The sequence below is a fragment of the Euleptes europaea genome, chromosome 20, assembly GCF_029931775.1.
Source record: "Euleptes europaea isolate rEulEur1 chromosome 20, rEulEur1.hap1, whole genome shotgun sequence".
In the NCBI taxonomy this organism is placed as follows: domain Eukaryota; kingdom Metazoa; phylum Chordata; class Lepidosauria; order Squamata; family Sphaerodactylidae; genus Euleptes; species Euleptes europaea.
In genome coordinates this window covers 6,769,177-6,789,990 of record NC_079331.1, presented here as the reverse complement: position 1 = coordinate 6,789,990, position 20,814 = coordinate 6,769,177, and the positions used below count along the sequence as shown (strand labels likewise).

Here is a 20,814-nt window from a genome sequence, read left to right as displayed (position 1 = left end):
ATGACTACAAGTAGTATGTTTTAGGGTACATTCCAGCAGTATTCTCATATAAGGTAGTTGTAAGAAAATTATGAGTCCCATAGTGGAAGAAAAATGGGTTAGATATTTGAAATAAGCAAAGATTAAACTTCTGAGGTACCGATAAATCCTATCACCCTCACTGCTGAATTTCCAGGATTTTTTTTTGCGTTGTTTTCCTGGATTCTGGATTGAATGCATGTTCAGTGGGAATAACTGTTGTGTAAAAAAAAAAAAAACCTCTTGGTTCATTCAGCTGGTTCCAATTAATTATTAACAAGGTGAAACCAAAATTGCTAAATTCCTGTAAATCCAATTTATCCTTCAGCATAGTACTGGAAGAACAGAAATTTAATGATGTGACCTTTATCTGTGTGAATAAAGCTTAAAGTTGGAAACATTAGCAGAGGAATGGCTGGATGGTGGAATGATGTAGTCTCTACTTTTTATTCATACCCTTTCGAACTCTTTCCCACTTTCTAATAGTGGAAAGGAGGGTTCTCAGGGATACTCTGGCTGATATGCAGCTACAGCAGCTCAGAAATGAAAATGGAAGACTGAAATGAGGAGGGCATTCTTACTGAGTGATTTCTTACATTGGTTCTGGAGGCAGGACGACTTTTGGAGTTCCTTTCTCTACAGCTGCTGCTGCTGGCCTATTCACCTTCCAGTCTGAGATTAAGTGAGGAATAAAGCTCTCTTCCAAAAGATGGGAAACTCTTAATAGCATTAAGGACAGTCAATTGTCCTGCCCTTTCTAGATGCGTGGATCTGGGGCAGTGAATATTTGATATGACAGCAGTCATTTGGGTAATCCCTGGTTGTCTGCCCCTTTACCCAGTGATCTCTGGAGGAATTCTCCCATGTCTTGTGGAATGCTGTCTGCCCACTGGTGGCACCAGTGTTGTGTATGTTGATGACCTCTGCCTCCTCTTCTCTTGCCAGAGGGTTGTGTACTGTACTGTTGTGTGTCGGTGCACAAAATGCAGTTATTGATGGGATGCATACACATGTACTGATGTAGTTTGTAGAGGAGATAAAGTCTTTCTTTAAAAAGGGAATATCAATATAGTTCTCAAAAAAGCTTAATACTCTGTGGAATTAGTGTCTGCTTTTTGGAATCTTCTTAATTATTTCTTTATGAAATGTTCTTGTTACAAAATTTGTGCATTTGTGCCCTGGCTTGCTTTTAGTGGTGGTTTTTATTGGTATGTTTTTATTATTGACTCAGATTTTTTGTTATGATTTCTTTTTCTTGCTGTATGTTTTGTTATGTGCCACATATGAATTTTATAACTAAGTAATATAAGTCTCCGCCCTGACCTGGATGGCCCAGGCTAGCCTGATCTCATCAGATCTCAGAAGCTAAGCAGGGTCAGACCTGGTTAGTATCTGGATGGGAGACCACCAAGGAATACCAGGGTTGCTGTGCAGAGGAAGGCACAGGCAAACCACCTCTGTTAGTCTCTTGCCGTGAAAACCCCAAAAGGGGTCGTCATAAGTCGGCTGCGACTTGACGGCACTTTACACATACACAATATAAGTCTCTAGTTTAAAAACAAACAAACAAACCCAAACCTCTGGCGAACAAACTTTGGTCAATAAAGCTTTAATTTAGTATTTAAAAAAAACACCAACCCCCCTCAGTAGCCTCATCCAGGGCTGCTGCTTCTGAGTTTCAGAATGGTCCGGTATGTGCATATTCTTCCATTTTGATGGAGCATATTTGTCCTCTGCTATGCATGACTGAATAAAGTGAGATCTGATCTTCACTAATGCTCTGTTTTAACGTAGGTGCAGAAAGCAACTGGAGTGAGAGATGTTTTTTGATGGGAAATCACTCGAGCAGGAAGGGTTAAGAAGCTCCTGTCATGCTACCCTCAGACTGGAGCTCACTGTTGCTTGTAGTCTCCATGTTTGCAGTTTGTGTGATTAAAAAAAATTGAGAGAAAATGTTGAACTGCTACCCACAACTGAGCATCACATGCAGTTTGGCCCTAAATGTAACTATATGAAGACACATGCTTCCACCTCTAAACATGTTATAGTACAACCTACATATTGAAAAAAGTCTCCCTTGAGAGGGACAAATGTGAGTGTATATTCTTACTCCATCTATAATTTCCCATTTTCCTCAGGGACTTCATAAATATCACTTCCTTCTACAAAACTGCTGACAAGCAAAAATTTCTAATACATTATTCATGTGGAGTTCCTTTTTCTGTGTTTAGGAATTAATTCAGCTTCACTTAAAGTTGTTTTCTGTGGCTAAAATAAGAGAAAAATGAACCTTGCACTCAGGGTTATGGTATATGCTATGCAACCTATATCCCTTTAGTTGATTAAAGTATATTTTGTGTAGTAAAAGTTGTACAGGGATTTAATTATATGGAGAGACCATTGAGAAATAAATGAAACTTTACTGTATTAGCATAATATGTAGTTGCAATACAGAGTTGAATAAACGGGAAAGTATGTTAAAAACTTTGCCTTTGTATGAATGAATCTTTGATCACTTTACGAAAAAGCTCCCCCCCAATATGTCATCATTACTTACGTGTAATATTTTATGTAGAATTTCATTTTCAGCCTGCTCAATGAAACTTGTGCATTATCCAGTTAAGCAATATTAAAGCATCACTTATTTCACTGAAGTCATTTAAGACAGTGCTTTTCTTCAGTTTAAATCAGTGGGATTTAAAAGTATTGACCAACAGTATAGATGAGTTATACAGTACTTAAGTGAGCTAGGGGGGCATAATGGTCAGACTAGGATCAGGGAGACCCAGGTTCAGATCCTCCTCCTGTGGAAGCTTGCTGGGTGACCTTGGGCCTGTCACATTACCTGCCTTACAGGTTTGTTGTGAGAATAAAATGAACATAAGAAAGGCCCTGCTGGATCAGACCAAGGCCCATCAAGTCCAGCAGTCTGTTCACAGAGTGGCCAACCAGGTGCCTCTAGGAAGCCACAAATGACTGCAGCAGCACTATCCTACCTGTGTTCCACAGCACCTATGGAAGACAGGAGAATGATGTAAACTGCTTTGGTTCACCATTGGGGAGAAAAGCAGGGTATAAATGAAGTAAAATAAAATAAAGTTTGAAGGGGGTGGAGGGGGTCACTGAAGATGATCTGAAAGAGAGGATACAGAATCAAATGGACAACCTGGTAATGATACTCTGTGCGTACTGAGTAAGATAGGACAGATCCATGCCAGTTTCTCAGCTTTGCTGTTGTTTTAAAGTTGATGTTTCTGGAACTTAGGGGAGAAGGATGAGGTGGCGGTGGGGGATGACAGCAGTTGGCAGTATGTGAGGACCTGGCAGTAGAGGAACAGATGCATTACCCATATTTCTCTTCTTGTTATAATAGATTTATCACAGTCTATTTTGCTGACTGTTGAAAATCTGTAATGGCTTTTAGTCATTAGCCAAATGAACCAGATAGTTAACATTCCAGATGTTACTCCTCTGGAATAAATTGGCCAGTATTATACTTGCCAGCAGCTTTTGCTCTTGGAGCCGAGTTGTAACCAGGTCCTGAACTAATGTAAATGGATCTGATTTCCTCAGCTGTGTGATTTTCTCGCTAAGTACTTTTCTCACTAAGATGATTGCAGGATTATTGTCTGCCACCATATGTGCTGACTTAAGTAGGCTGGTGGATCCATTCATAAAGATGCAATCCCTGGAACTAGAATTGGAGTCTTCTGATGAAGTGAAGAACTGACGAGTGTCAGCATACCATTGGTGTCCTTATGAATTCATTTACTTGCAGGTACAAGCACCTGGGGGTGAGAAGTCCCAGCAGGGCAGGTATGGTCATGGCAACATAGAGCACAAGTAAATCAAAAGAAGTGACCATGGATCAGTGGGATTCAGCTTTCCTCGCCTGTACATTTCTACTCCAAACCCAGCCACCTACCCCTTCACCTGGCTGGTAGCGACCAGGGGAGCAGTGGTACAAAAAACCCATCCTGCATTTTCCCTCTTAATGCAGTTACGTTGTACTACTTTAAACCAGGTTTAAGTTTGTACTGTAGATACTGCCCAGTTCCTGCATCCAAAGATTAAAGTTTCCTGCACCAAGATGGTTTTCTTTGATCCATATCTTCTGCACGGATGGTATTCACATCTATAGAAAGTTTTTAGCACTAAAGTGATTTTCCCTAATGCAATTATTGTCAGAGTATTTGTTGAAGTTACTATTTTGATGTTAGCATTTGCATACGTATACATCTCACATTAAAAATACCTGAAGATTTGGATGTTTTGATGCAAACCTCTGACGATTGGGCAACTAATTAACAGTGCCATCCTAAGCAGAGTTACTCCCTTCTAATTCTGTTGAATGCAGTGGGTTTAGGAGGATGTAACTCTGCTGAGGATGGGACTGTAAGTCACTTTGTTCAGCATTTTCCAACATTTTAAGAATTTATTTGCAGTGTTTTTAAGCTCTGTTAACTGTTTGGCATAGTGAATGAGGCTGTGTTATCAACAATTGTGAAGCATGCATTTTGTTGCTGTGATTTGCATGAAGAGCTGGCTTCATCTTCTGTAATGAAGGATGACACAAACTAAATTAAGATTTTGTGCATATTTCCACTTCTATGTAAAGCTTGCCATTATGATTATCCATTGTAGTGTGTGTGATAACATTAACAGCGGAATAAGCATTGTGAAATAAGGATCCTCTGTTATATTCTGTGGTGTGTGGAAGGGGCACCTCCTGGAAATAAGATGTAGCATAGGTTTGTTCAAACTTTGGTCCATAAATGTTGGCCATGGTTTTCTCCTGCTCCTTCCATTTCACATGATCTAATCAGCTGTTGGCTCTTCCTCCTCGTTTTCACTTTTTTCTTCTGTGGCAGTCTGGCTAGCATTTTCTCTCTCCGCCCTAAAAACGCAACAAAGTTTGGTTCAATCTTTCCTGTATCATCCTGCAGGTTTGTTTTGCGCTGCCTGCTACCACTATGGCATTCATCCTTTCTACCACTGTGTAACCTAGGCCAGTCATATTTATTTTAAACCAAAGGTAACCGAGGCTGTGTCTGTACAGTTACAACTCTAGAAGTCACGTTTGCCTATTAGGCCTCAAAGCTAAATTGCATCATGTTGCTGCTAGCCAGGCAACTCTATTTTTATTATTCAAAATATTTATATCCTGCCTTAGGCCTGAGGTGCCTAACAAAGCAACAAATCCACCTCATGTGAAATTTACACTGCAGAGTATGCAAGCACCAGCGCTACAGCCACACTGATGTGAGAAATAAGGATCATTCTAGATTGACTTGTACTTGGCTGTTGTAATTTAAACGTATACTTGGTCACAGGGCTGTTCTTCATCCTGTGGCAGTGTAAATTGTGGGCCTTTGGCCAGGAGCAAATGAATTGACTGCGCATCTTGCTATCAGCTTTCAAAACTTGTGCAAAAAATGTGGAAAAATCTAACCAAGAAACACAATGCTTGCGTTTCATCTTGAAGTTAACTCCCCTTGCTTCCTATAGTAGTTTGTTTTTAGAGGGGCGTCATACCTTCTGGCTGCTTCACAATGACTCTTTTGCTGCACGGAGGTAATTTCCGGGTAAATGGTTTTTGTGAGTTATAACACAGATCACTTGTTCATGTTTCTGTAGCTATTATGAGAGAGGCAGCTTGAGATATTTGTCCTTATGTGGCTTTTAAGCAGTAATTGTGAACAGTCATCCAACAATTTACCTTTTTGAAAGTTCGAGAGAAATGGCTGTCCTTTCCTTGTCTCCTTTGGCCAGTAATGCAGCCTACCTGGTTGTGATGTGTGTTTACTTAGAAGTGAAATAATATAAAGAAGCTCTGGGTGGGTATAAAAATATGCACAATTTTTCTAGAAATCATCCCCCTCCCACAAAGAAATCATTATGTGTTCTTGTATAGTTTGACAAATTCTAATGAACACATAAATCAAAAGTAGTATTTACATTTAGTTGTCAGAGTTTCAGCATTTTTTGAAAATTGTTTCTCAGTGAAAAACCTGGCCATCAAACAGTTTAATGGTCAGTCCAAATTTGCTAACCATCTCAAATGTAATGTATAATCAGGCAACTGTACTCAAACTTGCAAGTACTCCTTTGTTTCTGGAGATTAATTCTCACTTCTGAGATTGTTCCAAATGCAAGAATTTTAAGCGCTCAGTTTCAGCTACTTTGGCATACAAATTGTATCTGTACAGATTAAAACAAACAGTAAATTTTCGATAAAGAAGCGAGAGAATAAATCTTGTGGATAATATAGTAGCCCTTTTCATGCTATTTACTCAACACTGTAGAATTCCCAGCAGAACCTGAAATAATGTCCAGCTGAAGCAAAAATGTCAACAATCTGCTTGTAGCTCTGCCACTGGAATAACATTTCATTCCCCTTCCCACAGTTTTTCACCTACCAGAAATTATCTGCCACACCAACAGTTACCATTAATGATGCAAGAGCTTTGATACCACAATTTCCAGGATAATCACAAAATAAAGTACAGCAACAACAAAAATCATCATGTTACACATTCTTAAGCAAGGCACTTTTATTCATTTAATTCAAAATTGATAGTCCTGTAAGCTTGTGTAAAAGAATGGATTTTTCTAATTTAAAACATCTTCCTAGTTTTATAAAGGGTTGGGTATCATTGTAAGAACAATGCAGTAAGGTATTTCATTATCAAGCCAACAAAAAAAACTAACGTTCTACAAAAAATAACTTCAGAGAAATATGTTTCACTGGTAAGGGATGCACAGACTGTGTTCTCAGCAATAAATGGGCCTTCAATTGATTTTGTTTATATAATAAAACCAATAAAGATAAGATCACTGGAAAAGAACTTATGACCCTGTTAATTTCACTCAGGCTAAAATATTGATGGGGAAACAATAACAAAGATTAGAGGCACCAATATTAAACTGTACTACTGTACAAAGTGTAGAACAAGAAATCAAGTTAATAAAAGCTTTATTGGGGAGTGATTTAACACAGCAGAATCCAGTGACGTTGGAACTATATGGTGATGCCGAAAGTCCTAGATGTGTTCTCATTTGAGAAGAGGAAGACACTGAGATGTTAAAATGCCCTCCTGCCCACAAGCCCTGGAGAGTTGCTGCCTTTCAGAATGTTGGACAGAAGGTCTTAACTCCACATGAACCCATGAAGCTGCCTCCTACTGAATCAGACCCTCAATCCATCGAAGTCAGTATTGTCTACTCAGACCGGCAGCGGCTCTCCAGGGTCTCAGGCAGAGGTCTTTTACATCACCTACTTGCCTAGTCCCTTTAACTGGAGATGCTGGGGACTGAACCTGGGACCTTCTGCATGCCAAGCAGATGCCCGACCACTGAGCCACGGCCCCTCCATGTAAGGCAGTTTTGTAATCTCTTAAACCATTTTATGCAATGTCCAAATTTGGGATTAGTCCTAGTGCTGGGTTGTGTGTATTTTCCAGTTTTGTATGCAAGTATAAAATAGGTATACTGTACACAGGATTTTGGGGTGGGGCAGCTAACATGCAGATGCAGAAATAAACTATTCAAGAGGTTGGCTTCCAGTCTAATATTTCGTCAGTCGATGTAGTAAGTGAAGTCCCTATATTAGGGACTGTTAGCAAAGAGCTTCTGATAGACCTCCTGTGAAGGAGCTGCTCTGTCCTTTGAATATAATTGGATTTTGGCGCCATCTGGTGCCTGTGATGTTCTGTCAGAGCAAGGAGGGAACAAAGCCTTTGTGAAAAACCATAGTCTTTGTCTTGCTTCCTGTTGCTGATGAGTTTGATTTGCTCCTAACTAGTTTGATGCTACCAGTTCTATAGTAGTGTGAAGTGAAATTGATTTATAATGTTGCATGAGTTGATCTTGTTTCTGGATTCCAACTCTGCTTCTTCCCGCCTCTCTTTAGGGTCCCCCCCCCCCGGTTCTTGATCGTCAAGACTTGGATCACTAATGGAAGTTTTCAGAATGATCTCTTATCTGGAACTTGACATTTCCCAATAAAAAGCAAATGTTTATTACAGTTTGCTTCTGTTAGAGAATAATTCCACCGCCCATATAAGCCGTATTTTGATGAGTTACGTTGATAAATGTTTGAATGCCTCTTGAGAAGATTGTCCATGGCTAATTTGTATCTTGGGTAATATGTTACAGGTTTTGCATGCTAATTATGGAGCAGGTCTTAGAGACTCTGTGTGAACTAAAGCAGTATGCCTCAAAGTCAAATGCAGTGGTACATAAAGATTTCAAGGTTGAGGCATTGGCCCTTTATCATTAAGTACTTTGTATACGCTTATGGGAAAAGGTAATGGGAAAGATACATTTGAGAACACACCACTTCCTTTCCCTCCTATTCACAGAAAAAAAAATCAAAGTAATCAGTTAGAGGTTTGGGCTTCCTGAATGGTATTAGAGTAGCAGATACCCGAAGATTTTCCTTTGTCCTTACACAAATTCGTATTCTAGATGGAGGGACGTTTTCTCACAGAATCTAAACCAGTTAATGAATGATGTGTGTAAATTTAGGGCATTTCTGTATTGATCCTTTTTTCCTTGCAAGCATCTGCTTCTGTCCAGGGTTGCTGAGATAGAGGAATAAAATTCAATGAATCAGGATCACTCCTGAGGTCTTGGGGAGCCGGGCAAAGTGCTGCTGGGGAACAGCAGTGGCGTATAGCTTGTGATCAAGCATCTTGCACACATTTTTTAATATGAGGGGTACCTAAATGTGTTTTGAAAAGGAATGGGCGCTCTTCAAGGGCAACCTCAAGTAGAGTGCATTGCAGTAATCTAATCTAGATGTTAACAGGGCACGTACCACACTGGCAAGATCTTTCCTGCCCAGGAAGGGCTGCAGCAGGCTTACCAGCCGAAGCTGGTAAAAGACACCCCTGGCTACTGTTTCCACCTGTTTATCCAACAGGAGGCTCAGGTCCAGCAGCACCTTGAAGCTACAAACCTGCTCCTTTAAGTGGAGCTCAGCCCCATCGAGAAAGGGAGATATCCCAGTTCTTTGTTCATACTCCCCCCCCCCGCAACTTGCTCAATGCAATATATCAGTGAAAGAAGACATGTTTCTGTTGCAGCGAAAAGCCTTATCCTCTAGTGTTCTTTATGATATTTTAAAAGAGGGACCCGTTTTGTGTTTTTGTCATATTGAAAATCTTTTTTTAATCCTAAGAAAACCCTACAACCTTTGACACCTTTTTGTTGCATGTATCATTTGTGCCAAATATGCTAATTTTACTATGTGCAGTAGTGGTTGTCAGTGTTTTGGTTCCCCCCTCCCAACTATGTTTCCATTATTCCTCATGCAAGGTGTAAATAGCAAAATTTACAGAATATAGTGTGTGAAAGATCCCAGTTCCAGCTGTGTCACATGATTGGCACTTCAGGCTGGTAGGGTGAATAATCCCTTTCTGGGATGTAACTTTTAAAAGGGAACTGGTAATTCCTTCCTTCAGTAGGGTTTTGGTGATGAAGTGTCTTCAGGGAATGCCAAAATTCAATTATATTGGCAATCCTGCAAAGAATAATTGTAAATAACCTTCTGAAACTTTTCACAAGTGATTTTTTTTTTAAATTCACAATATATAAAAAGCATTAGGAGGCCCAAACCAGAGCAGTGTTCCTTTTAACTAACAGCTAAATCAGTCTTGTCTAAAAATTGACAACCTGTATTTAGGTTTCTTGGCACTAATTAAAGAACGTGCTCCTGAGCCACCCATACAGAGTTGTCTATTGAAAACCATAATTTCCCTTGTTAAGGGGAAGAGGGAGAGGTTGCACGTTTATCCTGGTATCCTAGGCAATTAGCACTCAATCAATGTCATCTGCTTCATTGGTATTATAAAAGGGCATCTACCCATAGACAGTTTTGTTTAAGCCGCAACTTTCCAAGCCGCTGTGCTTGTCAAAAGACCTTTCTTTGAACAACAGAAGCATGCTGATTTGTAAATCTATAGCCAGATGGAAAAGGACCAATACTTCCCTTCTCAGGGTACTAGGTTGGTACAAGCTTTGTTTCTTTCACTGAGGATTAAATTGTTTTATGTGAGTTTCTTCATTTTTGTGGGATTTTGTCCAACATCTATATTCTAATCCATGCATTTAAGAGGTAATAATACATATTCTGAATTTGGTATTTTGTTTTATTCTCTATTTATTTATACAGCTGCAGTATCTGCCACATTTTTAAAATCCTGTCCTTCCTCCAAGGAGCTCCTAACTTCCCCCTCCTCCATTTTATCTTCCCAACACCCCTGTGAACTATGCTAAGCTGAGTGTGTGACTGGTCCATGGTCACCCAGGTGTCGTTTAAATCATGGTGGCCTCAATTGTAGTCCTACACACCAGCCACTACACCACAGTGGCTCACAATGAAACACAAAAATTTAACAGTTAGCCTGTGGCTCATTGCTTGGGGCCTTATTTGAGCTGTATTAACAGGAACTGTGGCTCTGCTGTGGCAAGAGGCAAGGCTCTTCCTCACAGAGGCATTGCCATTGGGACTGCCAGAACATGTGCAAGGGCTGAAGGAAAAGGATGGCTTAAACCATGGGTGGGGGACGTCAGGCCCAGGGGGGGGGCGCGTTTAAGGCCCATGAAATCATTTGGTATGGCCCTTTGTGGGTCCTGGAAGATCTCTAGCTCAGAAGGATCTAAGACTGGATCTAAGATCTGCCCCCTCCCGCGGACAGGAATAGCCTCTATTCAAGGCAGATGTGAGTTTGTTTTGCCGAGAAAAGGAACCTTTTCCCCCCTTGCAGAAGAGTCGTTAGCTATGGAGTGCTAGGACTGCCCAAGAAACTGTGTTAACTCTTTCCCACTCAGGCCATGGAGAAACGTATTCCCTCAGTACTACAAGAGGGCTGGGGGGGTGGAAGTGGCGAAAATGGAGGGGTTAAAGGTGGCAGGGCCAGAATGCGTGTGGGAGGGGGGGGGAGTTCTTAGCCAGTGTGTCCTCATTTCATCCCTGCAGGCGGAGGTAGCAGGAGCCGGCTGTAGAATCTAGCCCCGCCCATGCAGAGCAGGAGCAACTCTGGCGTGCGGCTTGACAGCTATGCCCGGCTGGTGCCACAGACCATCCTGTGCCACCAGGTGGGCGAGTGCACCACCGGTTGGATGCCTGCCTGCTTGCCTGCGGGGTGGTGGTGGTCATCTGCGGCAGCTGCCTGTTTGGGGCTTGGTCAGCTAATTTTTAAGTTGATAATTTTGTATGGCCCGCAAATGATGTTATAAATATCCAAATGGCCCTTGGCGGAAAAAAGGTTCTGCACCCCTGGTTTAAACCATCACTGCTCACTACTGGCAGGCGGAGTTTCCTGAGTCAACCTGAAGTCTGTGCAGGAGTTTGATGAGCAACATTCTCAAGCCTCTGTTGCTTTTCACGATGTGTGAAAATGGCGTGTTTGGGTTTTAATGTAACAGCTGTTACCTACCTTGTGTCACACTCTGGTGTGGGAGGAAGGTAGGGTATAAGTGTACTTCATATACAATAAAATTAGGTGTCTCTTATTCCACGTTATGCAGCTGAGCAGTTGGAAAATCTCTTTCCCTCACCACATTTTCAGTATTTGGGAACTGAAGTGGTCAAGTCGTTTCAATGCGTTTGTTTAATTTTGTTGGTCACAGGGGAGTGCTTTTGCAAGTGTTGTAGTATTCTAACAAAATGTGCACCCCATTATGTATTGGGGTGCTTACTAACTCTGACTTCAACACGCTTAAATGGCTCAATTTAGGAGCGGTGGACTCTAATCAAACCGGGTTCGATTCCCCATTCCTCCACATGAGCGGCGGAGGCTAATCTGGTGAACTGGATTTGTTTCCCCACTCCTACGCACAAAGCCAGCTGGGTGACCCTGGGCTAGTCACAGTTCTCTTAAGAGTTCTCTTAGCCCCAACTACTTCACAGGGTGTCTGTTGTGGGGAGGGGAAGGGAAGGTGATTGTAAATTGGTTTGATTCTTCCTTAAGTGGTAGAGAAAGTCGGCATACAAAGACCAACTCTTCTTCTTCAAATGACTCTTCACCATTGGGATGCTAGGAGAACTAGAGAAACGGCCAGTTACTGCTATTGTGATATGTCTCTGTACTTTTTTGATTACTTTTTTTGATTACATTTTAATTTCAGATAATTACATTTCATCCTGTACTTTCTACTTTTCATTGCCTCTTGACCCTGCTGCTATTTTCATAACCTTGTATATACAGTGAGATATCTGTCTTGTGAACACTCACTACTGTGCATCTCTCAAAACAGGCTTTAGTCCATGAAAGGGTATGTTGAATAAAATCTAAAACCAATAGACTCCTTTTTATTTCAATAAAAATACTGAGCCTTCAAATCTGTAAAAATTTAAGTGGATTTATCAAGCATAAGACAAATAAAACACCCTTAGTCTACTGGCTACCATTTGTTTTTGTACCCTTTAAATAGAAATCAGCCAGCTTTTGTTAGTGCCTACTTTTTAGGAACTGCAGGTGAGGGGGGTGTACAGATTTGTGGAGGACTTAATGGTGATGTTGACCTCATTTTAGTTAAAGAAAAAAAGAATGAGTAATTGATTACAATCAGAAATCACACTGTGACTTTCGGAGAAAGGGTCATTTAAGAAAGAACAATGAAGCTTTTCCTCAGAGCTATGAAGCTTTGGGCAATTCCGCAGGAGACCACATTCAGCCAGCGGAAAGAAGGCTTGGGAAATTCCTGAAGATTTGTGGGGGAAGGCCCTGGGGATGACAGAATTTGAAGAGGGGAGGGAGCTCAGTGGGTATGCGATGCCATAGAGTCCACCCTCTGAAGTTGCCTCTTTCTCCAGGGGAAACTGCTCTCTGTTGGCTGGAGATCTGTTGTAATCCTTGGCCCCATGTGGAGATTGGTAACTCTAACACCCACACAAGCTAATGGGAAATTCAACAGGTGAAATTACAGAACAAAGAAAGCAAAATAAAACAGGTTTCTTGCTTGCCTTATCAGGACTTCAGACAGCCCCCACTGGGAGAGGAATCACGGTACCTTTCCCACAGCAGGCGCCTGGGTTTGGCAAGATGGGCAGTAGCTTGGTTCTGCCTCTGATTTTAAGAGATTCTTCAGAAGCAGAGAGGGCCTTTTGGGGCCAGTCAGGAGGCGTGTTCATTGAAACTTCTCACCAAAGAAGGATTGAATTAATAAACTATTTCCTGAGGATCTTAGGTTTCTCTGCACACAGCTTCATTTAGTGAAGGGTGGGAAGTATAATTAATGGGTGTCAGACTAGAAGGAAACACCCCCCCATGGATAGTTGTCAAGTCAGTGTTGCAGATGGGCAGGTGTGACATCTGTATGCTGATTTGTGCCCCCCCCCGCACCTGGGATGTATAATGGAGTTTGTGGACTCTATGGCATCGCATACCCATTGAGTATAAGCTTTTGAGAGTCAAAGATCCTTTTGTCAGGTACCGCAAGGGGCTGCTGGACTCAAATCTAGCTGTTCTACTGCAGACCGTCATGGCTACTCTCTGAAACAACTCTGGAGATAGTCGTCCCTCTTTAAAATCTACTTGCCAGTATACCATTATATATCTGGTATACAGTTTTTTTTTTTTTCCTTTTTCCCAGTTTGTAGAAACACACATTACTCCCCTGTCCATCTGTATGTCTCTGTCCATACTGGGCTGGATGCTCATTTTTTGACAGGTTGGGAAGAAAACCTGGTTTTATGAAGGCTTTTTTACTCCCGAGGCAAGTTATGGAGAACAATATGCAGTGTACAAATAAGTTTAAAATACTCTCAGTTCAACATTTGGTAAATAAGCATACAATAGAAACCCAAACAAGGGACTCATTCGAGAATTGCACTGCCAGTAGGTTTACTTATTTGAATTGCCATTGCTCTTGTATGAATTCCTACTGTGTAAAGAAATGAAAGTTGATTTTAGGTAGGGAACGGAATTCAGGCTTATGACCATCAATTTGGTCTTCTGTACACTTTAATCTTTCACTTGTGTAAAGGAGTAATCCTGTAATGCCTTCACAAGCTTGTGTGTAATTCCTCCTAAGTTATAGTGTCTTTCAACAAAATGTTGGAGTCTGTTTAAAGAGGTTTTTTTTTTTTTTTTTTTTTTTTGCAAAATTACTTATTTCTACTCAGGGTGGATTTACTTAAAATGACAACGGTACTGGGCGAGAATACTCCACAATATTGTATTGACTTTGCATTAATACTGTAAGGAAGCTGGAGAACAGCCTCCAGCTTTGCCTTCCTGCCTGCCTGATATTTGTTTTTATTGCCACCTCAAATTTGTCCAAGACAAAATTTGCTTATCCCTTCCTTGCCTTGATTGCTCTTTGCATCCGTCATCATTACCTGTCATCAAGCACTAGACGTTCAGCCGTCTTTCCCCTTTGGTTTTCACACTCAGTCTGTTGCCAAGTTATATCCACGTGTCCCTGTGCAACATTGCAAATACCAAATTCAAGGTGCTGGTCATAGCCTATAAGCCCATCATGACCTGGGGACCCATATAGGCAGGCAATGGCAAACCACCTCTGAACTTCTCTTGCCTTGAAAACCCTACAGAGAGCCAGCGTGGTGTAGTGGTTAAGAGCGGTGGTTTGGAGCAGTGCCCTCTGAACTGGAGAACCGGGTTTGATTCCCCACTCCTCCACATGAGCGGCGGAGGCTAATCTGATGAACTGGATTTGTTTCCCCACTCCTACACATGAAGCCAGCTGGGTGACCTTGGGCAAGTCAGCTCTGTTAGAGCTCTCTCAGCCCCACCTACCTCACAGGGTGTCTGTTGTGGGGAGGGGAAGGGAAGGAGATTGTAAGCCGGTTTGAGTCTCCCTTAAGTGGTAGAGAAAGTTAGCATATAAAAACCAACTCTTCTTCATAAGTTGGCTGTGACTTTTGATGGGCAAAAAAAAAAGCTATCCCTGAGCTATGCAGTTCTGTCGTGGAAATGCATTCAGGTTCCCATGTAACCCCCCCCCCCAAATAAGAGGGATAAAGCACTTCTAGGAAAAATACAGATCATATTGTGTATTAAACTATTATGTGGAGGATTTAACCAAATCCCTTTAGCTAAAGAGTGAACTAAGCATCTATATTACTCATAAAGCCATAAATCTTGCTTTGCTGGATTAGACCGTGGTCCTTATGGTCCAGCGTTCCGATGGCAGCAAGAGTTTGCTAGATTTTATAAAAGCAGGGCACGATAGCAATCAAGTCCCCCCCCCCCCAACATCTGCAAAGTGTATTTATCTGTCCTGGCTAGAATTTCCAGAAATTTTGTAGAAGAGAAAACTGTCTAGAAATTTCAAAGTGGTGGGGGGTGGGATTGCTGTATCCCATGCTACATTGACGAATGTATCTTAATTTTTGTCATCTAAGAGGGGGAAGCTTAGAAACAAATTTCGTAGTAAAGCAAGTTGTATTATTTCAATGGAAACCGTCTCATACAGTCACAACATGTTTGGATATCAAGTTACCCCCCCACTTTTGTTTTACACAGGAAAAACATGCTTTTAACTAAATGTACGTTGTAGATGTTACCAACTCTGTTATAAGAGATCAAAAATACTGGGTTTAGGTGCCATTACAAAAATAACTGTTTTTTTTTTTTAAAAAAAACTGCAGTTGATCTCTGTCCACTTAGTACTAGGTGTGTGGGTTAAGTGCCGTCAAGTCACTTCCGACTCATGGCGACTGTATGAATCCATGTCCTCCAAAATGTCCTATCTTTGACAGCGTTGCTCAGATCTTGCAAATTGAGGGCTGTGGCTTCCTTTATTGAGTCAATCCATCTCTTGTAGGGTCTTCCTCTTTTCCTGCTGCCCTCAACTTTTCCTAGCATGGCTTAATACTAGTATTAAGTGTTCACAGGAAAAGCCAAACTCCACTGGGTAAGTGCAACTAGCCTAAGAGTAGATCTTTGGAGTTTGGTCAGTTTTTACAGCTACTGATCTAGATGTTCTTTAGCGGTTAGCATTAGGAACATAAGACATTGTTAGAGATTTACAAATGAAATAGAATTCTTGGGCAGCTCTAAAACAAGTCTTTTATTTTTCTTGTGGCCTACAGGACCCAGCGTGAGGACTTTCACTCCATTTTATTTTACTGTGGAGCCAGCGGACACTCTGTCAGTCAGAGCTGCTTCTGTTATACTGAATTGCTCAGCTTACTGTGAGTCTTCTCCAAAAATTGAATGGAAAAAAGATGGGACTTTCTTGAACTTGGTGTCAGACGATAGACGCCAGCTGCTACCAGATGGATCTCTATTAATAAACAGTGTGGTGCATAATAAGCACAATAAACCCGACGAGGGGCATTATCAATGTGTTGCAACTGTGGAAAGCCTTGGGACCATTGTAAGCAGAACAGCAAAGCTCACGATAGCAGGTAAGTTTTAAAAAAAAATTCTACCACTTTGCCCATCTCAGGCTGGAAGCTGATATTTCTGTGAAATATGTATATAAAATTATTGAATCTCCACCTTCCAGTTTAACTAGTGCTGGCAAAATATTGGCTTACCATTTTCTGCAACATATGTGTATCCATAACAATGACTCTCTAAATTCCCTGATGTACTTCAGTACCACTTCACTGTGGGTTGTAACTGTGAATCTGAAAGAATCCTGAGATGTTCAGGTAGGGACAAGCTCTTATATTGGCATTGTTGATCTTCCTTTATTCAGCAGAGCAGGCATGTTCTTTTCAGCAGAGGGCATGTCCCTTCTGCATTTTTGCTATTTAGAGAGAGGATCTCCCATTTCCTCTTGAGGATAGAGGAGGGCATCCTGACACTTTCTCCATGATCGCAGAAGACAGGAAGTAAGCTAGTGTTTCCATCTTTGGTTTTCGAGGGAGTACTCCCAGCCCTCAGTTTGGAAGTTTCCGCAGAGATTCATCCAATTTGTGATGTGTACCTTGCTGGAGACCGGCTGAGGAGTCCCTCATTCCTAACTTAGGGAACTGAGAACATGCTAAACCAGGGGTGGGGAACCTCAGGCCCGGGGGCCGTATGCGGCCCCCGAGGACATTTTTTGTGGCCCTCGGGAGCTCCGGGAACCCTGCCGCGGGAACCCTGCCGTGGAGCTCTGGGGGGGGGGGAGTGCATGGAGAGTGGGGCCCGGTTGCTTGGTGCTCCGTGCGCTGCCGGGTGTGTGTGTGTGTGTGTGTGTGGGGAAGGTGGGGTGGCTGGGGCCCGGTCGCGCAGGCCGGCATGCGCGGGTGTGTGTGTGCATGTGGGGGGGAGGCTTTTCTCTCTTCCTCTTTTTCTGTCATTCTCCTTTCTCTCCCTCTCTTCCTCCCTCTTTTTCTGTCTCTTTCTTTGTCTCCCTCCGTCCTTTTTTTTCTTTCCCTCCGTCCTTTTCTTTCTTTCTCCCCCTCTCTCCATTTCTTTCTCCCTTTCTCTCTCTTTCTCCCTCCCTCCCTTTTCCTCTTTCTCTGTTTTCCTTCCTCCCTTCCTCCCTTGCCAATCGACTGTGGGCTGCGCCCCCCTGGCGCCTCATTTTCTGAGGCCCACCACTAGCTGCCCTCCCACCTGGGAGGGGGGAGGGGGGCGCCCTGCAGGCCTTCTCTGGGTGGCCTCCCCTGGGGTTGCCAACCTCCAGGTGGTGGCTGGAGACCTGGCAACCCTAGCCTCTCCCCCCCACGGGAGATCTACACCTGGTATGGCCCCCGAAAGATGTTATAAATGTGTGAATGGCCCTTGGCAGGAAAAAGGTTCCCCACCCCTGTGCTAAACATTGTACTAACTAAACTGATCATACAGTAAATGTAACAGAGTGGGCTAGCACTGCCAGAAGTATGTACAATACAATGGAAGGAAAAGGTATGTATATACTGAAGGAGCTGACAAGTAGCCTCCTAATCCAAGGTGGACTTCAAAAGATAAGATGATCTTTCAATGATTAACTGGGGGTTTTTTATACCCCGCTTTTCTCTACCATAAGGAATCTCAAAGCGGCCTTCCCTTCCCGTCTCCATAAAAAACACCTTGCGAGGTAGGTGGGGCCGAGAGAGTTCTGGCCCAAGGTCACCCAGCAGGCTTCATGTGAAGGAGTGGGGAATCAAACCTGGTTCACCAGATTGGAGTCTGCCGCTCATGTGGAGGAGTGGGGAATCAAGCCCGGTTCTCCAGATTAGGGTCCGCTGCTTCTTAACCACTAAACCACTCTGGGTTGGGGGGGGGAAGCAAGAGGAGGGAGTGTCAAAGGATTCCTTCTTCCGTTTGCTTATCCTCTCCACACTTCGCTGTGTGTGTGTGTTCTCAGTTGTCTATTACATTTCATATGCAGATTGTGCATTTTATATTAAGGAAGTTTGGAATGGCACAACAACAGCAAGAAAGAGTGGAGAAACAAAAGAAAAAGAAACTGTAGCAGATTTAGAAGGGATAAAAATTGGCTCATGCAGCTGCTTCCTTCATTTCCCTAATGAACTGTTAGATAGCCTTTCTTAGAATGTTTTCCTTGCTTAATAAATCTCAGCATAATGAATTCGTTTTGATAGTTGCTACCACAATCCAGAGATGTTTGGTGCCTTTTAAATTCAGACGTCATCTGCATTTAGATTGTGCCTGTAGCGGTGAGAGAACAATAACTCAAGAAACAAGTTCTTTTATTTTTATCTGGCATTGTTAAGTTCAGCTTTCTCAGCACAAGTGGGCCCATCCTGTGGTCTTGCTTGACAAACTCAGTGGCTGGTCAGGGATGTAGCAAAGGGCTTTTACTGTCCTTAATGACCTGGAATATCTCTCGCTTTGGAAATGTGACACCCATGAGAGCTTGGGGGAGGGACAGAGGCAGCTAGAACGCAGGTCAAGTGTGGATCCGGAGAGGCAGAAGCAAGGATTTTCAGCTGGTCTAGGAGCTGGCGAGGTTGCAGGGGGTTCGTACAGTGGCTCTCTGTGTATCCAATGCAGGACTAGCCGTTGTGCTGTTTCATAGTGGAATGTGTTTTCTTTCCAAAATCTCTGCTGGCTTGTCTATCAACAAATTTCCATGTAGGGGGAATACAAGGGGGGGGGGAAGGGAAATGAGGGTTTCAGCAATACAATTGAAAAAGAAAAAAGAAAAGAAAAAAAGAAAAGCAAATCAAACAGATTACATTGCCATGCTTATTCAACACAATTATACAATCAAAATGGCTTCCCAGCTTGAAAAATAAAACTTTAGCATTACTAATAATGCAACCTAAAACTAATTTGCCTTATCAAAAATATTTATGGCTGCACAATCAAAATAAATTAGCAAATATAAAACTGGATAGTGTTTCGCACTATGTTCAGTTGGGAATCTAAGAACTGTTATATTTGAGTCCGGTAGCTCCTTAGAGACCAATAACATTTTTAGGGTATAAGCTTTCAAGTGTCAAAACTCCCCTCACCAGATACAAGTAGGAATGGGGAGTGGACAAATTCATGGAGGGTGGGGGGTGGCAATCAACTGCTAGTAGCCAGAATGGATATCTACTTGCTCCAGTACCAGGCAGGAGCAAGTAGAACAGGATGTGAACCGAATGCCGAACTCGACAGGAATTTGGTATGATCCAGCATGGACCTTCTTATGTTCCAATTATGCTTGTTAGCATGAAGAGAAACAGTGTGAAACTTAGGGTTTGCTATGTGGTCCTTCATTCCTTTTTTTACCTGTATAGCAGGCCTTTGGGCACTTTCAATTAGACCTTTGCAGAGCTGGCGGTTGCACATGCCTACACACCCCAGGCTATGCGCTTCGTCTGGTTAAGAACATAAGAACATAAGAAAGGCCCTGCTGGATCAGACCAAGGCCCATCAAGTCCAGCAGTCTGTTCACACAGTGGCCAACCAGGTGCCTGCAGAAAGGCCAAAGCTGTGGCTGCATATCAGATTTTAAAAATTCATCCCAGGTTGCAGCAAATGGAAAACGGCAGATCTTGTTTAAGCTCCTTAGAGGAAATGGCTGCTGACAATATATACCCCGTTTAATTAGAAGAAACAGCAAAGGTGTAGAATGCCAGTTTTATCATCTGTGTGAAGGGACTGTGCAAGTTTACATTACTGAAACCCACTTTGGAGAATAGAGCAGAATCTTCTGGGTAATTTGCTGCAGAATTCTCTGGCCAGCTTCCATAGTTCTGCTATTGTGGAGTAGGAAGAAAAGATAAAGGAGGATGTTCTTTTAAAATATCTTCTTTGCTATACCTCTGCTGACTGAGAGAAGCAGAAATTGCTTTTGGGGTCGGTGAGTGAACTGCTTGAATTAAAATGCATTTTTCCCTAGCATCTAACGAAGTGGGAGAGTTTATTCTAGAATAAAGTAAGCATTTTCAATATGGAACAAATGAGTTGAGTCTTTAAGACTCCACAAGACTCTTGCTTCCTCTGCTGTGGAAAAACCAAGGCTGCTACCACTTCTGCATTTTATTCATGGCACTATTTGTATGTAAATAATTATTTTGCACTTATATAATGCTGTTGACCATTCAAAGCTCATCACATACTACCCTGTAAAATATTGTTTAAATACTGTTAGCAAAAGAAGACAAATACACCATGTATAACCTTGGCCCTTGTATAAGTCCAGGGGTTTATCCATGCTACATATCCTACATTTAGCCTATCCTATAGTTGACATTTAGCGCTGTCAACTATAGATCAACAGGTTGCATTTACATATGTGGGGTGGAAATTTTTCTGTGGAAAAATATAGCATCAGAAAAATTTCAACCCCGCACCACTGCATACTAGCACTCTCTTGGTCTTTGTCTCTTTCTGATGGTTGACTTAAAAAAATATTGTTCATGATACTATGATAACTGTAGATTAT

At 42.1% G+C, this 20,814-nt stretch overlaps 1 protein-coding gene across 1 annotated transcript in view; it reads left to right on the top strand.

Annotated features, from left to right (window-relative positions):
• NEO1 (neogenin 1) overlaps positions 1-20,814 on the top strand; it is a 330,696-nt gene that overhangs the window by 244,741 nt on the left and 65,141 nt on the right. Inside the window, exon 3 of the mRNA XM_056866058.1 lies at positions 16,085-16,402. Within this exon, the coding sequence (XP_056722036.1) occupies positions 16,085-16,402 (318 nt within the window). The remainder of the gene's footprint in view (positions 1-16,084; positions 16,403-20,814) is intronic.